General features: G+C 40.4%; 1 protein-coding gene across 3 annotated transcripts in view; it reads right to left on the bottom strand.

Moving 5' to 3' along the window:
• rsrc1 (arginine/serine-rich coiled-coil 1) overlaps positions 1–23324 on the bottom strand; it is a 121881-nt gene that overhangs the window by 67773 nt on the left and 30784 nt on the right. For all 3 annotated transcript variants that reach the window (XM_040009495.1, XM_040009493.1, XM_040009494.1), the window contains exon 5: positions 8930–8966. In XM_040009495.1, coding sequence (XP_039865429.1) covers positions 8930–8966 — 37 coding nt within the window. The remainder of the gene's footprint in view (positions 1–8929; positions 8967–23324) is intronic.

Here is a 23324-nt window from a genome sequence, read left to right as displayed (position 1 = left end):
GTGATATTTAGACTCCCCATATATCATTCCCTGTACATCTATTAGATCTATATATAATCATTATCACTTTGACCTTCAGATCAGTCCATTGACCTTGAAGGAGAGGTCAGGGGTCATACGGGACATGATATTTTCAATCTTTACACGGTACTCTCTATATGCTCATAGTTTCATAATCATAGTTTCTACGTTGGTCAATACTCGACCAATAAATAATTTAAAAGACTTTGGTGGAATCTAAATTTTAACGGCTTGTTAAAACGACCTCAATCCAAACCCTTAAATTTTTTTATCAGAATTCACTCGCAAACTTTTGAAGCATTGTGTTTACAGAGAAAATGCTGACACACATGCACACGCTACAAAAAACATAAACAAAACGAAACACATAACCAGCAGCGGTAACTAAACTTAACGATATTAGAAAGACTTGAAGTGGATGAGCAAAGCAGAGCGTCAGCACATGAAGGAAAATTACCAACGTGAGCTGCAGTAAATAAATAAAGAACACTGGGCTGGTCCTACCTTACAAAGCGCTCCAGGTCTATCTTGTTTAATGCAGTTTGCGTGTTACAATCGAACAATCGGCATCTTGAAAACAACGGGTTAACTGATCTGTGGGTATTCTGCCAACTTTTATTTTAACGCTCAAGGTTCTGAGTGATCAGTACTGGCACATTTCATTATATCTGACCAAATAATAATTTTATAAACAACAGACTAAGCTTGAGGTGAGGCCAAAATAAAATGTTAAAATGATTCTATTGCTTAAATCTGAGGCTTGTTAATCTTCAACAGTTGTTGTGCTCATAATATTAAAAAAAACAAACAAAAGAAAAATCATATACAGGCGGATGCACACTAGTTGGCTCTGAGTTTATTGATTTCAATATGAAAAAATGAAGTTAACATTAGTTAATATGCTGCAAAGGCTAGATATTTATACATATTTATGAATAATTTAGGCAATAGGGTTGGAAGAGTGCACTTAATGCACTGTGGCCATTTAAGTAAATATAGAGATAGTGCACAAGCAATTGATTGGTTTAAGGGCAGGTATGATTTAAGTCAGCCTACAGTGTGCCACCTCTTTCCTGCTTCTCAAAGAACACATTAGTGAAATGTGGGTTTGGCTAAAGTCACCTTTCTCTTCAAATGTCTTTAAAGAAACCCTCTGTGGGGGGGGGTGGGAGGAAACGGGACATCAATGACATCATCAGTCCATCTACTGTAACATTAATCCTAATTGCGCCACTGTAACCATTATTTTCTGTCAATAAACGGCTTCAATATACACAGTGCCTACCTCAACAAACTCTTTATGCTGGAGTTGATATGCTCAATATTCATCTCATTATATTTTTAAAGTCTTCATCTGTTTCCATTTTCTTTCATTTGTTGAATTCCTCTCGGGCTTCCCCTGCATCGCCTCCTCTTCTTCCTCTCCCTCTCTCTCATACCCCCCATAAACAAACACACAGATATATCCCATACCCAAAAGAGGACAGGGGAAAACAGAGCCCCTAGAAAATGCAATATTTCTGTTTTTAATATCGAGGTCTATAAGATCAGGGCAAAGATGGGTTCCATGGCAATATGTTTATTTATATATTTTATAAGACGGAAAAAAATCTGCCTATCTGTATGTATTCGGGGTGCCTGAGCCACAGTATCTTAGCTCATCTTATATGAAAAATAATGTTGTGTATGGCTATACTTTTATATATAATGGCAATATGGGATCAGGGCTCTTTTACAATGCGCCATACTTCAGGCTAGGCCTAACAGCATTTTATGACCCGCCAGCAGTTCATCTTCATGTCTCAGGCAGGCAGGAGCACTGCATAATAATGTCGTTTCCTGCCCCCAAATGCTATTTCACAGGCTGGGGCTCATTTCTCAAACTTCACCACTTTTACAATTTCCTAAACTTTTATTCCCGTCATTATTACCAACAAGATTTCATTACGTATTTAGAATGTAAACAAGTCTGAGTAATGACACTCCCCCGTCTCCCTGGAATCATTCCCATTGATGGCTCTGCTGCTATCTCAGGCGTGTGTATTCATAAAGACACACTAGTACAAACACACACACACAAACAGAAAAACATGCACGTGCATACAAATACACAAAACTCCATGCACTGCCACAAACATCCATACAGAAATGATGCATACACTTGCATAAACTGCCCCAGACAAGATACAACTCAAAGGCAGTAATTTACTACCCCGTGTGTGTGTGTGTCTGTGTGTGTGTGTGTACATGCATGTATGTGTTCCTGATAAAGGGGGATGTGGTGGGGGGTAAAGAAGGGGGGGAGAAGAAGAAGGAGAGAGTTTTATACTCAACTCACATAAATCATGTAGAAGAAAAATGAGCAAATGTGCAGGCTAACTCATCTTCTTCCCATCCGGAGAAAATGAAATTCACTGGAATACCTATCAAAACTGCAATCATCCAGAGATAATATCTTCTTTGGTCTATCTGCACTTTCCGATTTAATTTCCTCCATGCCCTTGACATCCAGCGATACCATTAAGATGAAGCACATACAGTAAGGGAGTAGTTCTCACGTTTTGATATATGAGAGCTCCGTGCTTAATGTAATATCATCATTTGAAAATTAATGCAATCTTTCTTTTGTTTGGGATCTCTTTTTAACATTTTTTTTGGGAAACACTCAAGGAGCGAGCCACAGTGAGACGAGCAACAAGACGGGGACTGGGTTCACATGAAAAGGAGACGCAGAAACAACCAGAGATATGTGAGAAAGACCGGACAGACCGGGGTGGGGGGGGTGGGGGGATATTTTGTATTTTGAGGAGCCGCGCACACCCACCCACCCCTTCCTCATTCCGTGCGAGAATGACATGCAATTATGTCTGGGCCTGCCCCAAGTCAGAGGTCACTCAAATTACTCCATCATTTAGCCGTGCCGTTGAGATGAGAGAGACACAGAGAGAGAGGGGGGGGGAGAGAAAGAGTGAGACAACCAGCCCTCCCTCGCAAATCCTCCCAATCCCAGCCACAACATCAAATATCATGAAATCATTAGTCTAATAAGCATGGAAATCTGTTTGCAGATTATCAACGCCCCCTCTCCCCCTCCTTTATCTGTCCACAATCTCTTCATCTAAGCTCTTTTCACCTCTTTATCCTATACAATTAGTGCAAGAAAGACAGAAGAAATAGAGAAAGGAATACACAGATTAATTAAAAGAAAGCCTGTGACATACACAAAGACAGAACTGAGAGAGAAAAAACAGCTATATTGACCTAACTCTTTGTATTTCATACTAAGATTTCTCTAGGACAAAACCCTGCCATATGAGGCAATGTCACAGTTTCGGTGTGCGAGTGTCCTGGCTACAGCTGTTGGTCCATATCTGTCATTAGCCCAACCAGGCAATTTGCCTCAGTAAACTCTTCAACTCACCAAGGGACACTCAGACATCAGCTATCCCCGAAGAGAACCATGTGGACAACAACCTGTGATGCATCGTAAAAATAAAGAGGCTTGTTTCCAGGCTGCCCATTCCAATAAAACAAACCCACTTCGTTTTCACAAAGAAAAAAACATCTGAAACTAAACCACAGTTTTACAGAAAAAAAGGGAACGGTAGCTCCCACAGAGATAACACCCAATGTCCCCAAACACCAGATCATGTTAAGGTTTATCAGCAAACTAGTTTGTCAAAACTGCATATAAGTCGCATTTAAAATATGATGAGGGTTTGACAGCATTATGGGAAATGTACTATCTGTATTTCTAATACGATGTATTAAAGGTGAAGCTGTAGGATAATCCCTGGATTACTTTTTACTTCCCTGATGAAAATGACATTAACATATAAATTGCAGGACTGTTCAAGAAATATTGATAGTCAATAGGTAGGTATGCTTATGTTTATAGCATTAGTAGAGCCAAAACTGGCCAACAGAAAAACTCGATGAGCAATCTTTTTTTTTTTTTTAAATCTGTGACAGCACAGCAAAGAGTCAAGACGTGTATGTTACCATAGTAAATCCTGTCATGTGACTTGATTTACTATGGTAACTTCCCAGAGTATTGTTTAACATCTTCATGACTCGTTTTTAAAACACATGTATGGCGTTTACACCATACCGCAGGTGTTGGTAGATGTTTTTACCTATAACACATAAAATCCATCTTATTTGAGGTCTATTTTGCTTTGATCTTTAAGAGGAGCTACTCCTCATTAGCCACGTGTAATATGGTAATCCAACTGTCAAGCATATGATTAAAAATTGGTATGATTAAAAAAAATAGAACAGAAACAGAAACAAACTCAAACTTTGTGACAACACAGCTTCTCACCCTGTGAAAAGCAGATGCTACATTTAAACGCCAGACTTTTAAAGGTCCTTTAAAGAGTTGAGGTATAAATTTACTCTAAGTAGGACCCCCCCCCCCCGAGTGAAGCAACACATTTTACCTCACAGACCCCAACAAACACTTGTTAAAATGAGAATAAAGGGCTATTTAAGAAAGGGCATTAAGTAACAATTTTCTAATCTATTTGCACTTTGTTAATCAGAGAGCCAACATTAAACCCAAAACGCATAGAGCGAAGATTTGGAAACGGAAATATTGAAAATATTAGCGTCACATTCTATGTGAATTTAGCTGTTTTCAATACTTGCACTTCAACAAAGGGAGGCATGTTTTTAAAGGATAATGGCTACCATGTGTTAAATGAGAGGAGGAGTTGTTATTCGCTTATTCACTAATACTTCCAAATTAAAATACTGTTAAACACCGATAATGTAATGCAGAGCAACCCACGCTACAAAAAAATGTGGCTTTGCTATCAAGACAAAAAGTCCCTCAATTTACTTTTAGCAAAGGTCTACAATGTCCATGACATAAGGTAAATTCCACAGTTACAGTTTTCTATGAATCGTGACCTTAACTCAACCTGCAACCCTGGACTGACCTGCAAGTCACCCTCCATCATTAGGGTTTCTTCAGACTCTTTCCACAGAACCGATGACGTACCCTCCTCCCCCCTCGTTCTTCTACTCCCCCCTCTTGTCTTGTATCCTTCCTTGGGCAGTGTGTGCGGTAGAACGATGGGTACAGCTGCTGATTGAGCCAGTAATCCTGATGAGGCTGATTCCTCGTGTATTGATTGAGCTGCTGGCTTTCTTCTACTTCACTCTAAAAAAGCTGTGCATCTGGACTGATTATCTGCTGTAGGCCACCTCTTTTGCTATCGCTCCAAATCTCCCAAAGCAAAAAAAAGAAAAAGAAAAAATAAATCCAACTCAGACTTGGGTGATCTTTGTTTGTGTATCTGTTTGTATGTGTGTCTGTGTGTATATGTGCCTGGACATGTACGTGAGTGCGAACAAAAACAGAAACTAACGCAGAGCCCTGGGAGCAATTAGCTTCAGACTTTGTTTCTGCATCGCTACTGATCGCGTTCAGTCAATCTGCTGAGATGCAAAAACAAAACAAGCCAAACGTGAACAATGAAACAAACCTTAGACCACACAAGCCTTAAATGCCCACCTAATTACTTCACCACTCGTGAGGTTACAACAGGAAAAGGTAACATTAGTATTCATCATGAAAAATCAAGCTCCGGAATAATGTAAAGGGAAGCCTGACTGTCACATCAGTGTGAAATCTGATCCGGTTTTAGTCATGAATAAACAGCAAAACAGCTACTGACTCCCATATAAAATGATTTACAGTAATGTAAGCAAATAATTACTGTAAAAAAATAAAAAGTGTATACTTGACTGAGAGTCAGGATCGCTGGTTGAAACACCATGGTAAGTGTCAATGTGGCTGATGCACCAATCTTGAAAGCAATAGATCAGCAGAAAGTCATAAATGCCTGTTTGGAAATCTACACGAATAGGTGTGTGAGGAATTGAGAAAAACATTTGCAACAGCCCTGGAACTCTACCTCTGAGAGAGATGAGCTCTGTTATTTACAGTTCTCTGTCCCGAATCGTAATCAGAGTCTTGCACTCCCCAGGCAGCTGACTACTGGGGTGCAATCTCTCCGTAAGCATTAAAATGCCCATAAATTCAAACACTCAGTATTCAACTATTCAAATTCCCTGAGACATACATATATACACAAAAAAACCATAAACTGGCAAACATACAAATGTGTTTGCGTGTGAGTCTTCGTAAGTTTGTAATGTTTAACTCAGCTATCCTGATGAGTACAAAAACAAAGCAAAAACCAAGAATCAAATGCAAATATGGTATAATCAGTCCCTGTTGGTATACTCGGGGAAAAAAGGTATAGGGAAACATCTGCAGATGCACAGTGGCTAAAATATAAGTCTACTAATCTCTGTGAGTACATGATCGTGTCAATAATTTGGTCTATGTGTATAACTCAATATAACCCGTCTTGCCTTAAATTTGTTAATAAGTTTGAAAACTTAGTGCACTCATTTGTGACTTTGCAAATGAGTTCACAGTCATACACATGTCATTTAGAGAAACTTAAAACCACTAGCTTTCATATTTGCCAAGATAACGCATATAAGCATATTGATTAATGCTGTTTATGCATCTAATCTTCTCTTGAATAATTCAAAGCACCTTTTATGGAGTACTACATCAATCACACCTATAGACCAAGCGACAGACATCTCCAAACTCAAGCTAGACCATTACCATACAACATGCTATATTTAACCATCACTTCATTTGAATGTCTACTCTTGAAGCACTTTGAGGGGAAACAACAGTGCTCTTAAAAAATACCAACATTGAAAAGATTTGAATGACAAATTTACAATCAGCTTAACAACAGTTTAGTGATGATGCAGAGAAAAGAAGAGAATCCAAGATTGTATTTACCTCTTATGGCAAAGAAAAATATGGCCTGTTTGTTATTTGGTAATAATGAACAATGGAGTTTTGTTGAGAACTGAAAAGATCACAATAGCCAACAAGCACCTCTATACGGCATGGATAGTGTGCTGAAAACACTCTTCGGAGACTTTGCTCCATATTGATATGATAGTGTCACACAGTTGTTGCACATCCATGATGCCAATCTGCCGTTCCACCACACCCATAAGGTGCTCTACTGGAATGAGATCTGTGTGGAGCTCATTTGAGTACAGTAAACACACTGTCATATTAATGATACCAGTTTGAGAAGTACATTGAATGACCGGATGACTGGATATGTAAAGCGCTTTGGGGTCCTTAGGGACTAGTAAAGCGCTATATAAATACAGGCCATTTACCATTTACCATTTATAACAGGATGGAAATGGTCAGAAATAATACTTAGGTAGGCTGGGGCATTTAAACAATGCTGAACTGGTGTTTAAAGGGCCAAAGTATGGCAAAAAATATCTGCAATATCAACATTTGCCAGTCTTAACCAATGATAGACAGCACAATTTATCTATGCTTCATGTTGTTTATGGTGACTTTTGACTGCACCATGGAAATGTTGCAGCTGAAATCGAGACTCATCAGGCCAGGAATGCTTTTCAAACTTCAATCTTCAATCGCCCGTTGTGACCTCAGTTTCCTGTTCTTAGCTGACAGGTGTTTCACCTGGTGTGGTCTTCTGCTGCTATCTTCTTCTCCTTCAAGGTTAAACATGTGCATTCAGAGATGCTCTTCTGCATGCCTTAATTGCCAACAGTCTGGCCATTTTCCTTTGACCTTTGGGATTAACAAGTCGTTTTCACTCAGAACTGCTGCTCACTGGATATTTTACCTTTTTGAGACCATTATCTGTAAACCCCAGAGTGAGACAACCCCAGCAGATCAGCAGTTACTGAAATACTCATACCAACAACCATGCCATGTTCAAAGTCGCTTTAATCTCCCTTTTCCCCCTATTCTGATAGCCTGAACTTCAGCAGGTCCTCTTGACCATCTCTAAATGTGCTGAGTCCCTCCCATGTGAACGGTTCATTAGCTATTTGCACTATCAAGCAGTTGAACAGGTGTACCTAATAAAGTGGCTGGTGAGCAATCGCGCCACTTTAAATCCAATGTCACTCAAATCAAAGTTATGAATATCCTTAACAACAGAGTTAAGTGGCAGCTGGAGCTGTGCTTGACAGTGCTGAAAGATGATTTCAACTTTATGAGCTCAGACGTTTGCAGAAGTGGAGAGTTACTGAGAAGTGTTTGAATTTCGGGGTCACTCATTTGTGTGGCATATTCAGGGTCATTTGCGTAGCGTGTGGTGGGGCGAGGGTCATTTGCGTAAGGGTGCTGGGAGCTGCAGTTTAGTATGCAGGGAGGCAGGGGAGGGAGGGCATGTGACATCCACAGAGAGCCAGGACCCTCACTGACCCCTCTCTATAATTCATCCCCGGGAATATGGGGCACATCAAACCTTCGTTTCTTCCCACCCAAAAAGAGGAGAGAAAACCTTTTCACTTTGTTGCACGGCACTCTGACCCCGTATTAAAGCGAGTAGCAAGAGAAACCCTGAAAATGTCGGTTATTAAATTTTCAGGGCTGTCCCAGGAGAGCGTTTCCAGCAGCTCTCTGATTCATAGCTGGGAGAGGACTGAGGAAAGGCCCCATGCTGACAAAAGGACCAAGAGGGACAAGGGGATGGGGAGAAAAACTTTTGCTTTCATTTTTAGCGTTTACGAACAGGTACACACACAACCGCACACACACAAAAGTAGCAGCTAATATGAGAGAGGACACAGTGGATTACCTGTGTGTGTGTTTGGGCACAATTTGGGATGAATTAAATGCTAATGTAAAAGCGGGACCAGACCCTCGGGGAGGCTCCATCCTCCCTCTATCCCCGTTTTCTCTGCCACTCTCTCTCTCTCCCTGCTTGTTAACTGCAGGTATTCAGCTCCAATTGCAGAGGTTTCATTAGGAATGCAGATATCAAAGTGTGCAAGTGTGTGTGAGTGTGTTTTGAATAGAACTTACCAGATGTTCTAATCTGCCTTTGATGTTCCCAGCGTCCCTGCAACACAACAACACATTTCCCCCACTGTAAATAAAGTGCCGGCACAAAAAGTCATTTAATAAAAGCAGATTTGCAGACACACACACACAAACATCAACTAACACACACAACAAACTCTGTCAAGTGCGATTTTCTGATTTAATTTCACAGTTTGAGTCATTGCACTGAAACACTACCTGTGGCCAATCCTAAGTAGCCAGAATTAGACTCCAGCTATGAATCATTGTTATTAATAAACAATCTATTTTCTTGATTCCTCGATGAATGGGGAGGCAAGCCATCAGTGGTTTTCTGAGGTTGTGATGATACCTTAAAATGTCTCACTGTGGTGGTAGTTAAGCCGAATTATTTTCAACTAATCATTTCACAGTCGGCAACTGTCATAACCAGTAAATCCTCTTTCTGTTTCAGCTGCAACGTACGTGGGATGAGAATAGCTGTAAGAGGGGAAAAAAATCCTGATGATATCAAAAGGCATTTGGTTAATCAAAAGAGGTAACCAAAAAAAAGCACATAATGAGGAATTATACTAATTGTTAACCTTTCAGACTGAAATGCTGTGTGCATTTTCATGTGTTTGCATCTGCACCACACAGAGGTTAACTAATATTGTTGCCACACTGCTGGCATTCATAATAATAATTTCCAACTACAAAGAAAGAACTGGGAGCTTATTATCTGTGAATTAATAAAAAATGTGTGTATGATTATCAGGGTAGCAACAGCAGAACGGCGAGCCGAGGAAGCGGAGGAGTGGGGAGCAGTCTGTTTTTAAAAAGAGCAAATTGGCAGTAAATAATAGATGCAATTTTGGCACATTTCAAATTTGCAGCAGTGGAAATCAAAAGATCAAGAGAACACAAACAGCCCCCGTCCCCCCGATCTCAGCACCCCTCGTCCAACTCTGGCCTCCATTACTGACAACTCCACCCAGGCTGTGGCGTTTTACGGCGTTCGTGTGTGTCTGTGTGTGTGCTGAAAGGGAGAAAGGCTTATCGACAGGCTTCAGTTGCTAATGCAGCCAGCAGCATCACAGTGTAAATCTACACCATCTCTAAAATTACATACTGTCTAATCCATCCCACCCCTCCAGCCCCCTCTACCTCCATTCACCCATCCATCCATGTCTGGACACCATCAACCTTTCCGAAAAGCATCAAGGAATGAAGAAAAAGCTACACACCCTAGAAAACTTAAAAGAAACAAAACAAAACAAAAAAACACTACAAGAACTAAAGAAAAACAAAAAAATAAAGTCATGAAGAAAAGATGTTTGCTTGTTTATTTTGAGCTCTGTCACTGAGCCACAGGCAGACAAGTCAACCACTTAAGGCAAACTTCATCTAGCTGTAATTACATTACATTCTGACAAACACCCCGCCACATTCATTATACATGACGGGCGCCCGGCTACTAGACAGCAAGACATTTGTTACCGTGGTGACAGTGTGTGTAATCCACTAATGAAGCGCAATTAGTGAGAAACAATCTAACACAGGGGAGACGCAGCGCTCGATCCCTCCTCCTCCACTCATTTCCCTTTGCTTTTTTTCTCCCCCCGTCTCCCCTCTTCCTTTTTATAGCTACAGTTTTCCTTTTTCTTTTCCTTTTTTTTGATTCAACCTTTATTAAGCTCTTAACATGCATTTAATCTCCCACTCTTTCATCTGTTGTCCTGACTTCATCAAGGACAAGCTGTCCAGCATGGTCCGCACCAGTGCCGAAGGGATCGCTCTATCCATTAGACAACCACAGCTGACACACACACACACACACACACACGCACGCACACTTTTACATCCTCATCTCTCTTTTCAAAACATCATATAATCTGCGGAGGTCTTCGGGGACCGAGCTTTCCTTTTCTCCTTATCTGTCTCTCCCTCCCTCCTTCTGTACTCTGTGCATTCAGCGCAGAGGCAGCATCGATTTCTGAATTACGCCACAATATTAAATAATTAATATACTTGCCGTGATTGATGTTTTGCATTAGGCCAATATTAGGTTATCAATCAAAATCCACTTGGTTTAATGTAATAATATTGAAAATGTGTCAGTGCCTGTTCATCCAATTTGTAGTGGAGGCAGGCCAGATAGTAATGGTGGTGTAGCACAAGGCCTCAGAGACACTATGGCCTGCTTACTACAACCACAGGAGCACATTACAGCCCCGGCACACAACATGAGAGAGGGAGGGCGGCAATGGCAAGAGAGATGAAGTGCAGACATGGGAAGACGAGAATGAAGCAGACAGACGGTGATTTGTGATGTGATGTGATGTGATGGACTTGGCACGGTGAGAAGGCACACTAATCATGTGACATATTTAGTAGCCCTCTATGAAGAAAATGAATTCATGGCGCATTAAAATCATACTTTTCATACTGATTAATTTATTTTTAAGTGAGCAGTTTACTCATAAGTGCTATTAAGTTTTTCAGTGGTAGTCATTTTATGATTGTTAAGGTCTATTAAAGGCAGCTAAGTTTGGCTGAAAAAAAAAAAAAAACTGTGGTTCAAATCGGGCCCTAAAAAATGCTTTAGATATTAGACTTCCAAACTCCAAATCATATACTGACTTCAGTTAAAAAAGTATTTTCACATTAGAAATGGACTAATTAAAGCAAGATAAGCACACACACTACCGCTGTTTACTGTGGTAATGTACGGCTGCAGTAAACTGAGACAGCTCGACAATATATAACATATAGAATTAATCGTTTAATCGTTTATTTTAATGGCTATGTCTGTACCTTTGTCATCGTGACATATCAAAATATCTTCCAAAAAATTGGATTGGTTGGCAGGTGAATGTTTTAAACATTCCCACACTGTTGCAAATTAGCTCTGACAAACACTGGTCAACTGTGACCGCCAAGACAACGTCTATTTAAGAGTACAAAACTTGCACAACTTTGGGACTTTGAGTTGGGAGATAACCAACATGAAAGAACTACGGTATTTTCTCTGGTCTTGCCTTCAGGACATAGTCCTGTTTCGCACAATGAGCGAGGTTACAGCTTGGCTATTGTAATGATCTTGTAACAGCTGGGGTCAAATGGCCCATGATATGAGGGCAGCAACAACCTACATTTATTGATCAGCTGATACAAATATCCCATGAATGTGCTTTTTATGGCACCATTTTAAGTTAAAATAATACTAATGGTATACCATAAAAAAACCCTAAGAAAATTCTTGTTGAGTTGTGGCAGCAGATTTGTTTGCAGCCATTAGTAAGTTTTGCCATCATCCAGTCTACATACATAAAATATGACCACTTAAAGTTGCAGGGAAGCTAACAGAGGGAAGCTAACAGCCATGGGGTAACACTAATGTCATACCCGAGTTTATTAAATCCAATGTGCACACCGCGGCTTGCAAAAAGGTTATAAAACTGCTAAAAGCACACAGTCTGGACACACACCTGTAAGTGGAAAGCTTTTCCTTTAAAATTGAAATTGCAGCAGCCATTGAATGGTCACTTGTGCCCACTAAAGCTATGGCTTGCCATGGCAAGTGAGTGTCTTTACAGAATCACTGGGAGTTAACCAGCAACTATTTAAGGATATAATGCCAGAATCTGACAGAGGAGACACTGCAGTGCAGAAGGAGACAGGTTGGACTATTGAGCAGACTAAAACATGAAAATCTCTGACCTTCACCCATCCTAGTCATACACAGTGATTTGTCATTGTGTTCAGTTTTTCACACAACAAAAAAAGAAGGAAATTTATGTCATTACTTGTTCACATTACCTCTCTTTTCTCTTCGGAATAGTTACAAGCCAGGATGACTGAGAGGCCTAGCAGAGAATGGCAAGTGGGCAAGAAGGGGAAAGACACAGGGAGAGTAATGCCCTGTTGTTCCAGGAAATTTAATTAGTTATCTGCGGTCAATTAAGTAAAACTGGACAAACAAGGGAGAGTGTTAAGCTCTGGCAAGGTCAATACTGACCAATTTAACATGGTTGCTGGATCCATCACACTTGTCTGCACTCATGCTTTCTCATTCCTGCTCCTTTTCTCTTTTCCCCCCCTCCTTCCACTCAGTCGCTTTTCTTCTCATCGTGCCCTCCCAGCATACTTTCTTCCTCTATCACTCACAGTAGATGCTCTGTTACAATGTGTCCAAAGCCTTTTTGTCTCTTGTATTCGACCAATGATTTTAAGCTGTTGCCTCATCTTACCTCATCGTTTTCCTTATGTCTCTCCTTACCTGTCATGTTGCCTTCTTCCAAACCCCCCCGGATGGCTTTCTTTCTCTTTTCTCTCTTTACCTGATCCTCCAAAGCCCCCGCAATTCTGCTAGCAGACAATTAATTACACAGCTAGCGCCAGATGAGTTGTCATTTGGGGTTCACATTTCTAATAATTGCATTAGGTCTTCAGGTTTTGCTAAGATCCCCTCCCCTTCTTTCCTTCACTCTCTTTCCCTTTCTTTCTCTTTCCATCTTTGCTAGATTTCCCCCCACCCCCCCTTTGACATAGCTGATCTGAATATCTTTAGTCAGTCAATGGAGGTGACAGAGGGACTTAAAATGCAGAGGCAGTCATTTGATTTCCAGCTTACAGAGCTGCCCATTAGCCCAGCACTCATCAGCCATGCATTACCTCTCAGACCCACAATCCGGTGTGCGGACGATTTACCCTTTCACTCTCCACTACTAGCCAGGTTTACCATGTAATATCAGGCTTTCATACATCAATGGGTTTGCTTCCACAGGCCGTGTTACACACCTTTAACTTTCCCCTTTATCTGACTGTAATGATTTCACTGCCCTTTACTCACAGTTTCAGTTCAGGAACCATAAGAGGCTTCCTATTAAATAAAAATGACTTATAATAAGAACATACCATGTTATTACTTGTGTTGTAATGTATTGTATTACACATTACCCTATTTCACTGATTTACCCCGTATGGAAAGTCATATGTTACACTTGTTGTTACAGCACTTTTGAATTAGCACGTAACACTGCTGCCAGCTGACGTGCTAACACTAAACTTATCATATCCTCGCATACCTGCAAAAAATAAATCCCTAAACTAATGAGACGGACATAGTTACGATTTGATAGCAAACTCACAAAGCACTTACACAGGAAATTGTTGTGGTGACGGTGGCACTACTGTAGGAACACGTATATGTAGAAATGTGTTGTTAGCTGTTAAAAATCAAGCTCAGCATAAACTTTCCTGCAGCATCACTCCAAGTATTTGTCACAGCATCACAGCTGATAAGTCAGGACAAGGGAACATCTGGATATTTTGCTTAAGGAATTAATTATTTAAAATTTACTTTGTATGTTGAAAGACCCTAATCTATCATAGTCCAATATAATCTGACTCAATTAAATTAAAACGGTTTTACCTTTTTAAACCTTAATCTACATACTAGCCCGTATGATCTATATAAGTCTTCACTCTGTATTTAGTGGTGACTCGAACAAAATTCCATCACAGATAACATTTTTGATGGCCGTTAAGTTACGTAGAGGTGACACGTTGAACGCGGCATGGGAAACAAACGGAGAATGCAACGTCGCATTCACAAGGATATGATGAAATAAACATAATATACAGGAAAATCAAAAGAATTAGAAAACATATGGATGTTATTAATCATATGTGTGACGATATTTGTGCAAAGTTTCTTTCCGACAGGCCCACCTGTTAAGAAGGAGATAGGGTACATGGGGACCTATATATACATATGCTAAGGTCATTACAGTAAGATTCATTAATCGCTCAGCGATCGATGGAAAGGTGACAAGCAGTAGCAGCAGCAGCAACTTCAACTAGATATTTCTCACTTTGCCATGACAAAACATGACTTTCTTTCGCTGCCGATTTGCAAAACCTGAGGAAGCCAAACAGCCAAATAATGCTTTACATTTGGGGTGATTAACTTTTATCTCTTTCATTCAGAAAATCCCAGAAATGTGGTGGTTTATAGAAAAACTTAAAACATAACATTTAGCAAGAAACAAAACAAAACAAAAAACTAACCAAAAAAGTGTGATCCATAAAGAAAACACTTAATGTAAAACCGTTTGCATGTTATTAGTTTTGTCAGATTGTATTTATAACTGTGAGTTGAAGACTTCTTGGTATTCCAAACAAAGGGTTCACAAACGATATCTTGCGACTGTATAACCAACAGAAGTCTTTAACCTTTTGATTAGCAACAGTGCATTTTTGTATTTTCTCATACAATTAAAAAATAAAATAAAATAAAAAACCTGGCCCTCAGCAGCCTCTTCATCCTCAACTTATCATCAGTCACTGATCGTGAGAAGAGGAGCAGAGCAGGAGCAAAAGAAGGCAAGACACCGTATTACTATAAAGAAGACATCATACATAAGAGAGAGTGAGAGAGTGTGCGAGTGTATATGTGTGTGTGAGAGAGAGTGTGTGAATTTGTGACTCATTTGCTACAGTTGCATGCCTTGTCAAGCGTGTCATTGAGCATTCATATGTTGTTTGACTGCTGACAGAATGGCAGGCATATTTATTAAAAAGTCAATGTGATGGGGACACTGGAGCAAGCATATTCACTCACACATACACACTCACATAAAGCACACTAATACAGAGTCCACATCAGTGGGATCTGCCTGTTTAACTAATATAGGGATAAAGCTTGATATTGAACTGTAGAGGATTGGGTATAGAGACGCACGCACAAGCACAATAGTACAGGGAGTGCAGCTTCCCCTCAGGCCTGATTGCCATCTCCATAGCCCTTTTTTAACAGGGCTGCCAATTGAAATTGAAATTGTATTCTTGTGTGTGCTATCAGAACTACCTCTCAGGGTTTTATACAGCTAAGAGGAGGGCTGGTGGGACACACACTCTCAGACTCACACACACATATACACAGAAAGGGATAATACAGGGGCAAGTCGGGGGCTGTCACTCTTCCATGCAGAACACAGAGAGGGAACAAAACGCAGACTTATCGTTCTATGCTTTTATGTAATTCAGCATGCATACAGGCGCGCACACACACACACACACACACATACATTTGCGGGTACACAAGCTGACCTCCCTCCCAGTGGAAGGGGCTTTACTTTAGCATAATCCCAAAATGGTAGAGAAAAGCAGCCCATTAAAATGGGGGTAAAAAATTCAGCACTTTATGTTTCTCTCAAGGAGGTTTAAGTGCAGTCAATAAAAAAGTCAAAGAAGTATGAATATGAAAAGAAGAAGTTGATTTAAGGAGGCTCTTTCTGTTGTATGAGATAAAAACGCAAGCAGACACCTGTTCGTGTTACCCGTGTCTGCCAAACACGGGACCAACGCCCAAATAAAAGAGCGACAGCAACACTTGTGGAGCGAGAAAATGAAGAATAAATCTCTTTAAAGTCTTCCAGGGTTTATTACTTGAACTGACAGGATTAACATCATCTTCATTTATAATAAGAAACAGCAATATCGTCACAATGTGAAACTGGGAAAACCTTTCAAGAAGCGGCATCATGACTACTATCTTATCAGTGTCTCCAATCTAAAAAAAACATTTATTTAGCCCACACTAATTAACTGACAGGACTTAAAACACAAAAATGCAACAAAGCCATCAATGACACACACAGGCATTTTTTTTTTTCAATATGGTGGGCATTATGAATATAAATAGCACTGAGAAGAAAACAAAGAAAGGGACAAATTATGGAGAGACTGGTGTTGGTAAACCTTGTAGTGGAGACTGAAAATAATTTTCTTTCTAAAGATAGATTAGTTATATTAGCAAATAATTAAACTGGAGAGTATAAATGCCAAACTAGGTTTAAACTAATTTTTTTTTAAAAGTGTGACCAATGCATAATCAATTTTATGTTGATTTTACCTTTTACAGAATGTGATTATAAGAGCAAGTTACACCTAAGCTCTAAGCAATCCACTACACAAGAAGACAAACGCCACAGGTGTGTCTACAACTGTGAAAATCACTTAAAATCACAAGACAGATCAATAGTATAAAGGCAATTCAAGAATTGGGTTTAAATAAACAAACTTGGATATTTAACAGCAATATATATGTAAAATCAAAATGAATTATGGAAGGGTCTAAAATTATAAACAGGACTCACTTCAGTCCAGGGACACATACAGCCCTGTTTGAACTCAACTGGGCCGAGGCAGTAAAAACATTGAATAATAACCCATTAAAATAAAAAAATCATCCCAACAAATATAATCACACACTCAAATCACCTTCACCTAGATCAATATGGATATTTTAAAGAATCTAATAAAAGTGGCTAATGCTAAATTTGTCTGGGTTCAGAGTCAGCCAGAAGCCTCGGTATGAGCAAAGGATCAAAGTCATCCTGAGGACATTTATGGAGACCAACGAAAAACACAAAATGGTTCAGATTCTGTTATCTGGTGAAGTTATAAACATACAGGAAAATAATTAAAGTACCTGACACTTGTTTTGTTATATAAATCTGTTCCACCTGCTTTTGTTTTGCAACACAAAATATGTCAAGTAAAGGTGGGTGTACAGCAACTCATTTTCAGTTAATTACTTGTACTAATTTCCTGTACCACAGCACCTTATTCTCAATTGTTTTCAGTGGGAGAAGAACCTGTTGTTTGGGGAGATTTATTGTTTTTTTTATGACAAAAATATTTCACATTGTGGAAAAGTTCCATTTTAGTTTATACAGTTCTCAGAAAGAAAATAACAGAAGCAAAAAAAGTTGGTATCAGCAGGTCACACAAAGGAAAAAAATTATAACAACCGAAGAAATTTGCTACCGGGGCATCTCTCGTATTTAATATATAGTTGTTGTTTTTTTATTATTGCTGTGGTTGAGAAACACATCGCCCTCCTTTGGCTTAAGCGTCCTGGGTACAGGGCAATGACTCTGATCTGTCACTCTGATAACAGCTCAGACAACCGTTCTCATAATCAAACATCAGCAGGCCATAGTTAAAGGACCACCTTCAGCTCCCTGTGAGCTAAGAAATGCTAAACTGCTGAAGACGTCATATCACGGATAAAATATTACACACAGAACAAGTCTCCCTATTTAAAAAACTATATCTCCCCCTTCTTAGCCTATACACACCAGCTCTGGAGGGATCTGAGGGCTGGGGCCAAGTTTTAAAGAAAATTGACTTCTTTTTATCGTGTTACATAGAGGGAGATCAGGACAAAGACAGAGAGAGAAAAGCAAAAGGGAGACATGGAGAGCAATCAATTTCCCCATGGTTTTCTTCAATAGCCAGTGGTCCTTTTCATACTTCCCAATTATAACCTTTCCTAATCAGAGAAATGCCTCTCTATTATTGAGGCTGAGACAATGACGCTCCCCAACATTACTGCCTGTTCCAAAACTATGTAGATTGCCGTACTGGTACACAAAGACTACACTGGGCTATACGGCAAGGACTGGGGGGGTGGTGGCTGTGTTAAAATCACATGTGGAAATCTTTTGGCTCTCCTCTCGGCCCCAGAAAACTGATGGGGAACAATGGCAGCCCGGCACAGCATCTGTCATGGCACAATATAAAAAGATGATCTTGGCACCGAATGGACAAAAAAAAGAAAAAAGAAAAAAAAAGAACGAAAGAGAGGGAGGAAGACGGGGGAATGAAGAGGAGGGGAAGGGGAGGGCCAGGCGAGAGGTAATTCATTTGCAAATCAGGCCCTGGTGCTCAGGTCTATTTCAAGCTGCCAGTGGGTGCCAGGAGTTAACAAGGTAATCAGTTTCAATCCTGCCCTTCAATTGTACATCACACCCTCATCCAGAGAATACCCAGGCCTTTCTATACGGGGTACAGGGGGAAATAGCAATCTGGCTGCTGGCTTGCCGCACACAAAACCCACACACACACACACAGACATGCACGCACACACACACACACCTGAAGACAAGTTATTAATAGCCATGTATCCACTACATGTCCTTACAAGCAACTGTACAGAGACAACTAGAGCTGACACAAGCAGCTAAGGAATCTATAGAAGAAAACTAAACTGATATTTCCTGATTTTATGATTTCCACTTAAGAGTCAATGACTTACTATTTTCAAATACTTAATTAGGGCAAAATATTAGGGATAAAACTAAAGAAATCTCTGCTCAAGTTCTGGGAAAAAAAACATCCACAAAGCCCAGAATATAAACATTAGATTGGTAGGCATTAAAAATATTCATTCAGCACAACTAAAGCACTGTAAAATATTGCTTTAGTAGTCCTACACTTTTTCCCCATCTTATTTTTACTGCATGTTTGAATCTGTCTATGTATACTCTTACCTGTATTTTGAGTTATTGCAAGTCAAATAAAAAAATCTGCATGAATTTTAGGGTGCGTGCATTTAAAGAGTCTCCCTATTTTATACCTACTTTCAGTCTCAAGTTTAGTGGCAGCAGGAGCAGTAGGTTGCACTGAACCAAACAGTGGTACATGTAAAGTGGCAGAGGGAAAACAGAGCTAAACCTGTTCTAATCTTTTCTTTCCTCTCTCTGCATCCCTCCCTTTAGCCTTTGTCAGCTGTAACCGGCTGGCCGAGAGGCAGTTAGCCCCCCGTTAGTCCCTCATCTACATAATCAATATGACAACCTTATTTTTCTGATGCAAACAGGATTTCACTGCTGAGCTGTGTTTGTTGATGTGTGTGTGTATCTGTGAGTGAGGGAGTGTGTGAGTGTGTGTGTGAGAGAGAAAGAGTGCCCAGTCTGCTCGTAGCCAGCCTCAGTCATGGCCCTCTTTAGCCTAATTAGATTAGGTGTGATTATCCCGGCTCTACCTTACAAGTGTACAGGCGGGATAAAGTGGCCACAAAGGCCAGCCTGTCACAGGCACCGGGCTCTGGTCTGCAGGTTATCAGGGTCCAGGGAGACACACCGCGTACATTGTTATTCATATCATCTACACACCGTTTTCTACTGTGCCTTTTTCACTTCTCTTCGTTCAACCCCCCCCCTTCAGTGTCTGTGGTGTCAAACTGGCGTAAGCACCGGCCAGGGTAACTGTCTTTTTTTTTCTCTCTCTCGTTCTGTCTGTCAGAAGACAAAACAACATGGCCCCAAGCACTCTGCAGTTTAGCCTACAGGGAGAAATGTCAGGAGCGCTCGTGTGTACGTGCATGCATGTGTGTGTGTCTGTTTTTCTGCAGACTTCAAGGAAAAGTGGTAAAAAAAAAAAAAAAGAAAGAAAGAAAGAAAGAAAAGTTAACCCAAGTCTTCGAGTAATGCAAGAAGACAAACGAACACAGCAAAGGCTAACGTGCACACAAAGATTGCAAAGAAAGTGTTTAACCTTACTCTGAAGACCTGAATCTACTCCATTCTACTCTAAACGCTTTATTGGTAGAGACCAAAATGTGTCGTATGTGTGTGTGTTGGCATATTTCCTTTAGGTCTTAAAAAGTCCAGATTAAAATCTAATGTTACACGTTTGTGATCACTTTTTGGGATTTTCACTTTGGGTATCATTTTTGTCAAAGTCTTTAGCAAAACACAAACAGTTTTGTAGAAAAACATCTTCATGTTTCTAAAAGCGAAGCCACCGCAAGAATCTCAGAATCTTGCTCAGTGTGCGGTAACACGCTTTCTATACATGAGAGATTTCAACATACAGTATGACCACAAATAAACTTCTCCTCTCTAATGCACACTCAACATACAGCAATTATGGCATATGTATACCTGCCAAAATGTGCGTGCCATAACATTAGCTCCAGTGGCATTTTTCATTCTGATTAATATGTGTTTGAAAATTTAACGAGATGATTTGCTACTCTGTTTCATTTTTGTGAAATACTCCACCATTTTCCCCTAAAAACATTTTCCACATACAGCTCGGCACTGACAGATTTCAGTTGGCCTCCATCAGTGAGTGTGTACGTGGAAGAAAAGAAGTGAATTATTTCACTCTGTTGATTAGACAGCAGTGCCCGCGATATTTATACACACTGTACATACTTTCCGTGTCGTCAGAACTGGGCATAGAAAGAGGCAGAAACAGAGAATTAGAGGCGCACAAAAAAAGAGAAGAGAGAGCGAAAAAGAAGAGAAGAGGCAGTTACAGTAAGGCAGTAAGCAATGAGAAACATACAGCATCGGATCTGAGAAAAGACTAGTAACTCATATAACAGCCTGGCATTAATTCCACAGTATTACTCACGCATCTAAACTGCAAGAAGAGCCGATATATCATACAAAAATGAAGAATGCATATACGCTACTGGCAAAAAGTGGACAGAAGTAGAGTGAGCGATGTGTGTGTGTTAGGGAGAATGAGTGAGATGCAAGGTGGAATAACTCTATTAGAGAACCACAGGGACTATGCTGGCGAGAGAGTAAGACAGAGCACACGAGGATGAAGGAGAGCCGGAGTGAGCAAGACATTAGTACAAATGAATTAAACATCGGCCCAGAGATCTAAACTTCTGTTGAAAAAGAGGTAGACTAAATGGGTAGGAGGGAAGGAGGAAGAAGAGGAGGGAGGCTTCGTAACTTTCCTGCGGCTACTAAATGTTCAGCATAAGCCGTGCGGGGCCGCCAACTCCATCAACGACACAAATAAGCACACACCCACTTGCGTGATCGGCGACTACGATCACAACTCTTTTGTTTCAGCTCGTTTCTGCGCAAAAGAAAAAAAACACTCTGAGCATGGCTGTCGATTTCAAACCTCCGCTGAGGATGATTGTTATACACCCCTCTCAGGCAAGATTTACTTCCTTACTTCTACAACTGAGTCATGGTACTTAAACTCAATGCCTGGAAAGCTGTTTACCCAGTCTGAAGGAGGTATTCTTGCAATGATCAATGCCACCAGGGAAGACCTGCAGAGCAGTATTTTTGTCTCAGGCCAGCAGAGGTCAAATGCACGGTGAGAGGTACTCCTCAGCTAACTGAAAACCATCGTCTGCCGTTCTTCTTCATGTTACTTTGCCAATTCAACTAAAAGGAACATCACTTTCTATAACGTTTTCTCACTCTCAGCCTTCCTCATAAAGACTTCAGTCAACACCTTTCCTTGCCCCTGGTGCAGATGAATAAGCACCGGAGCCTGGAGAAAATTAAACATTAACAGTGCGTCTCTTTTACACATCATTCTGCATAACCGCCTTCTCGTTTAGCTCCCCTCCTTGCCTTCAACACCACTCTGCATCCTCCAAACCAAACTAACCCAGCTTTTCCAGAAAGGGAGAGAGAGTGCAGAAAAACGTATTTCGTCGACAAGTGCAACATAAACCCTCCTAAAATCCGAGCTGGCCCGTCGTGTTTGCTGCTCATAACCTGCTGCTTATAATCCTGCCCGCATGCTCTCCTGATCCATAAAGCAGAGCAGCCAGCCACTTAAACAGCAGCCAGGACTGCCATCACTAGCTCCTGCTAAGAAAAAGGCCATAAAATGAGGAGAGGAGAGGCAAGGAGAGAAGAGGAGAAAATAAAAGAGAGGAACAGGGTAATTGGATTGGGGGATCTTCTATTTGGCCAGGTCTGGTCTCTGTCATCACGCTCCAGGCCTGGCTTCTCTCAGTGCCTACAGTAGGTCTCAAAGACATCAACACACTCACAAACAAATGAACACACACACTCTTCCCTAGATGTGTAACGGCACTGAATTGCTACCAAGTTGTCCTGTGCGCCGCTACAGCCTGCAGGGTGTTTAGTGTGCTTTTTTTTCTTTTTCCCCCAATGTGAGTGTTTGCATACTCCCTTAACAACTCACTAAATGGTTAAACAGATTACAGAGCGCAGTAAGTGGATTGTCACAGCTCTCTATCGCTCACTCAGGGTGTCTCTCCTGTGATTAAAAGTGGCCAGATTTTTCTCTCTCGCTCTCTCTGTCTATGCAAACACACACGCACACCCACACACCAGTTTACACAGGAAACAGGGAGGTCATTCTCAGCCAAACACAGCAAGAAAGCCCTCTTATTCATTTCAGTCTTAAGAGATTCTGATTACTTATTTATAATAACGTTAATAACTAACAATACAGTCTAAAAATCATATCATATATTAAACATTATAATAGTAAGAATTATCACCATTATTGACTTTTAGTTTTGTTTTCAGTTCAGTTTCACGGCAGTACCTTGAAATCAGGCTAATCTCTCATGGCCTGGGACTGCTGTTTAACATCCCAAAGCTGTAAAGACCTCAAATTTCAAGAGGAAATATCAATCTGACTGTACCCATACCCATCCACTATTTCAGGAAAATACTGACATAGGCAAAAAAAATGTGAAGGAGTGAAAGTTGACCTTTTTCTATGATTTTTTTAAGCAGAAAAATATTTCCAGAGACAACGGGAACCAAAGAAATCTTCCCAGACCATCCAACCATCCCCAAAAAGCACTAATTATGTG

Source organism: Simochromis diagramma, unplaced genomic scaffold (assembly GCF_900408965.1).
Source record: "Simochromis diagramma unplaced genomic scaffold, fSimDia1.1 OVJJ01000344.1, whole genome shotgun sequence".
NCBI lineage: Eukaryota > Metazoa > Chordata > Actinopteri > Cichliformes > Cichlidae > Simochromis > Simochromis diagramma.
This window is presented reverse-complemented; position numbering and strand designations above follow the sequence as displayed.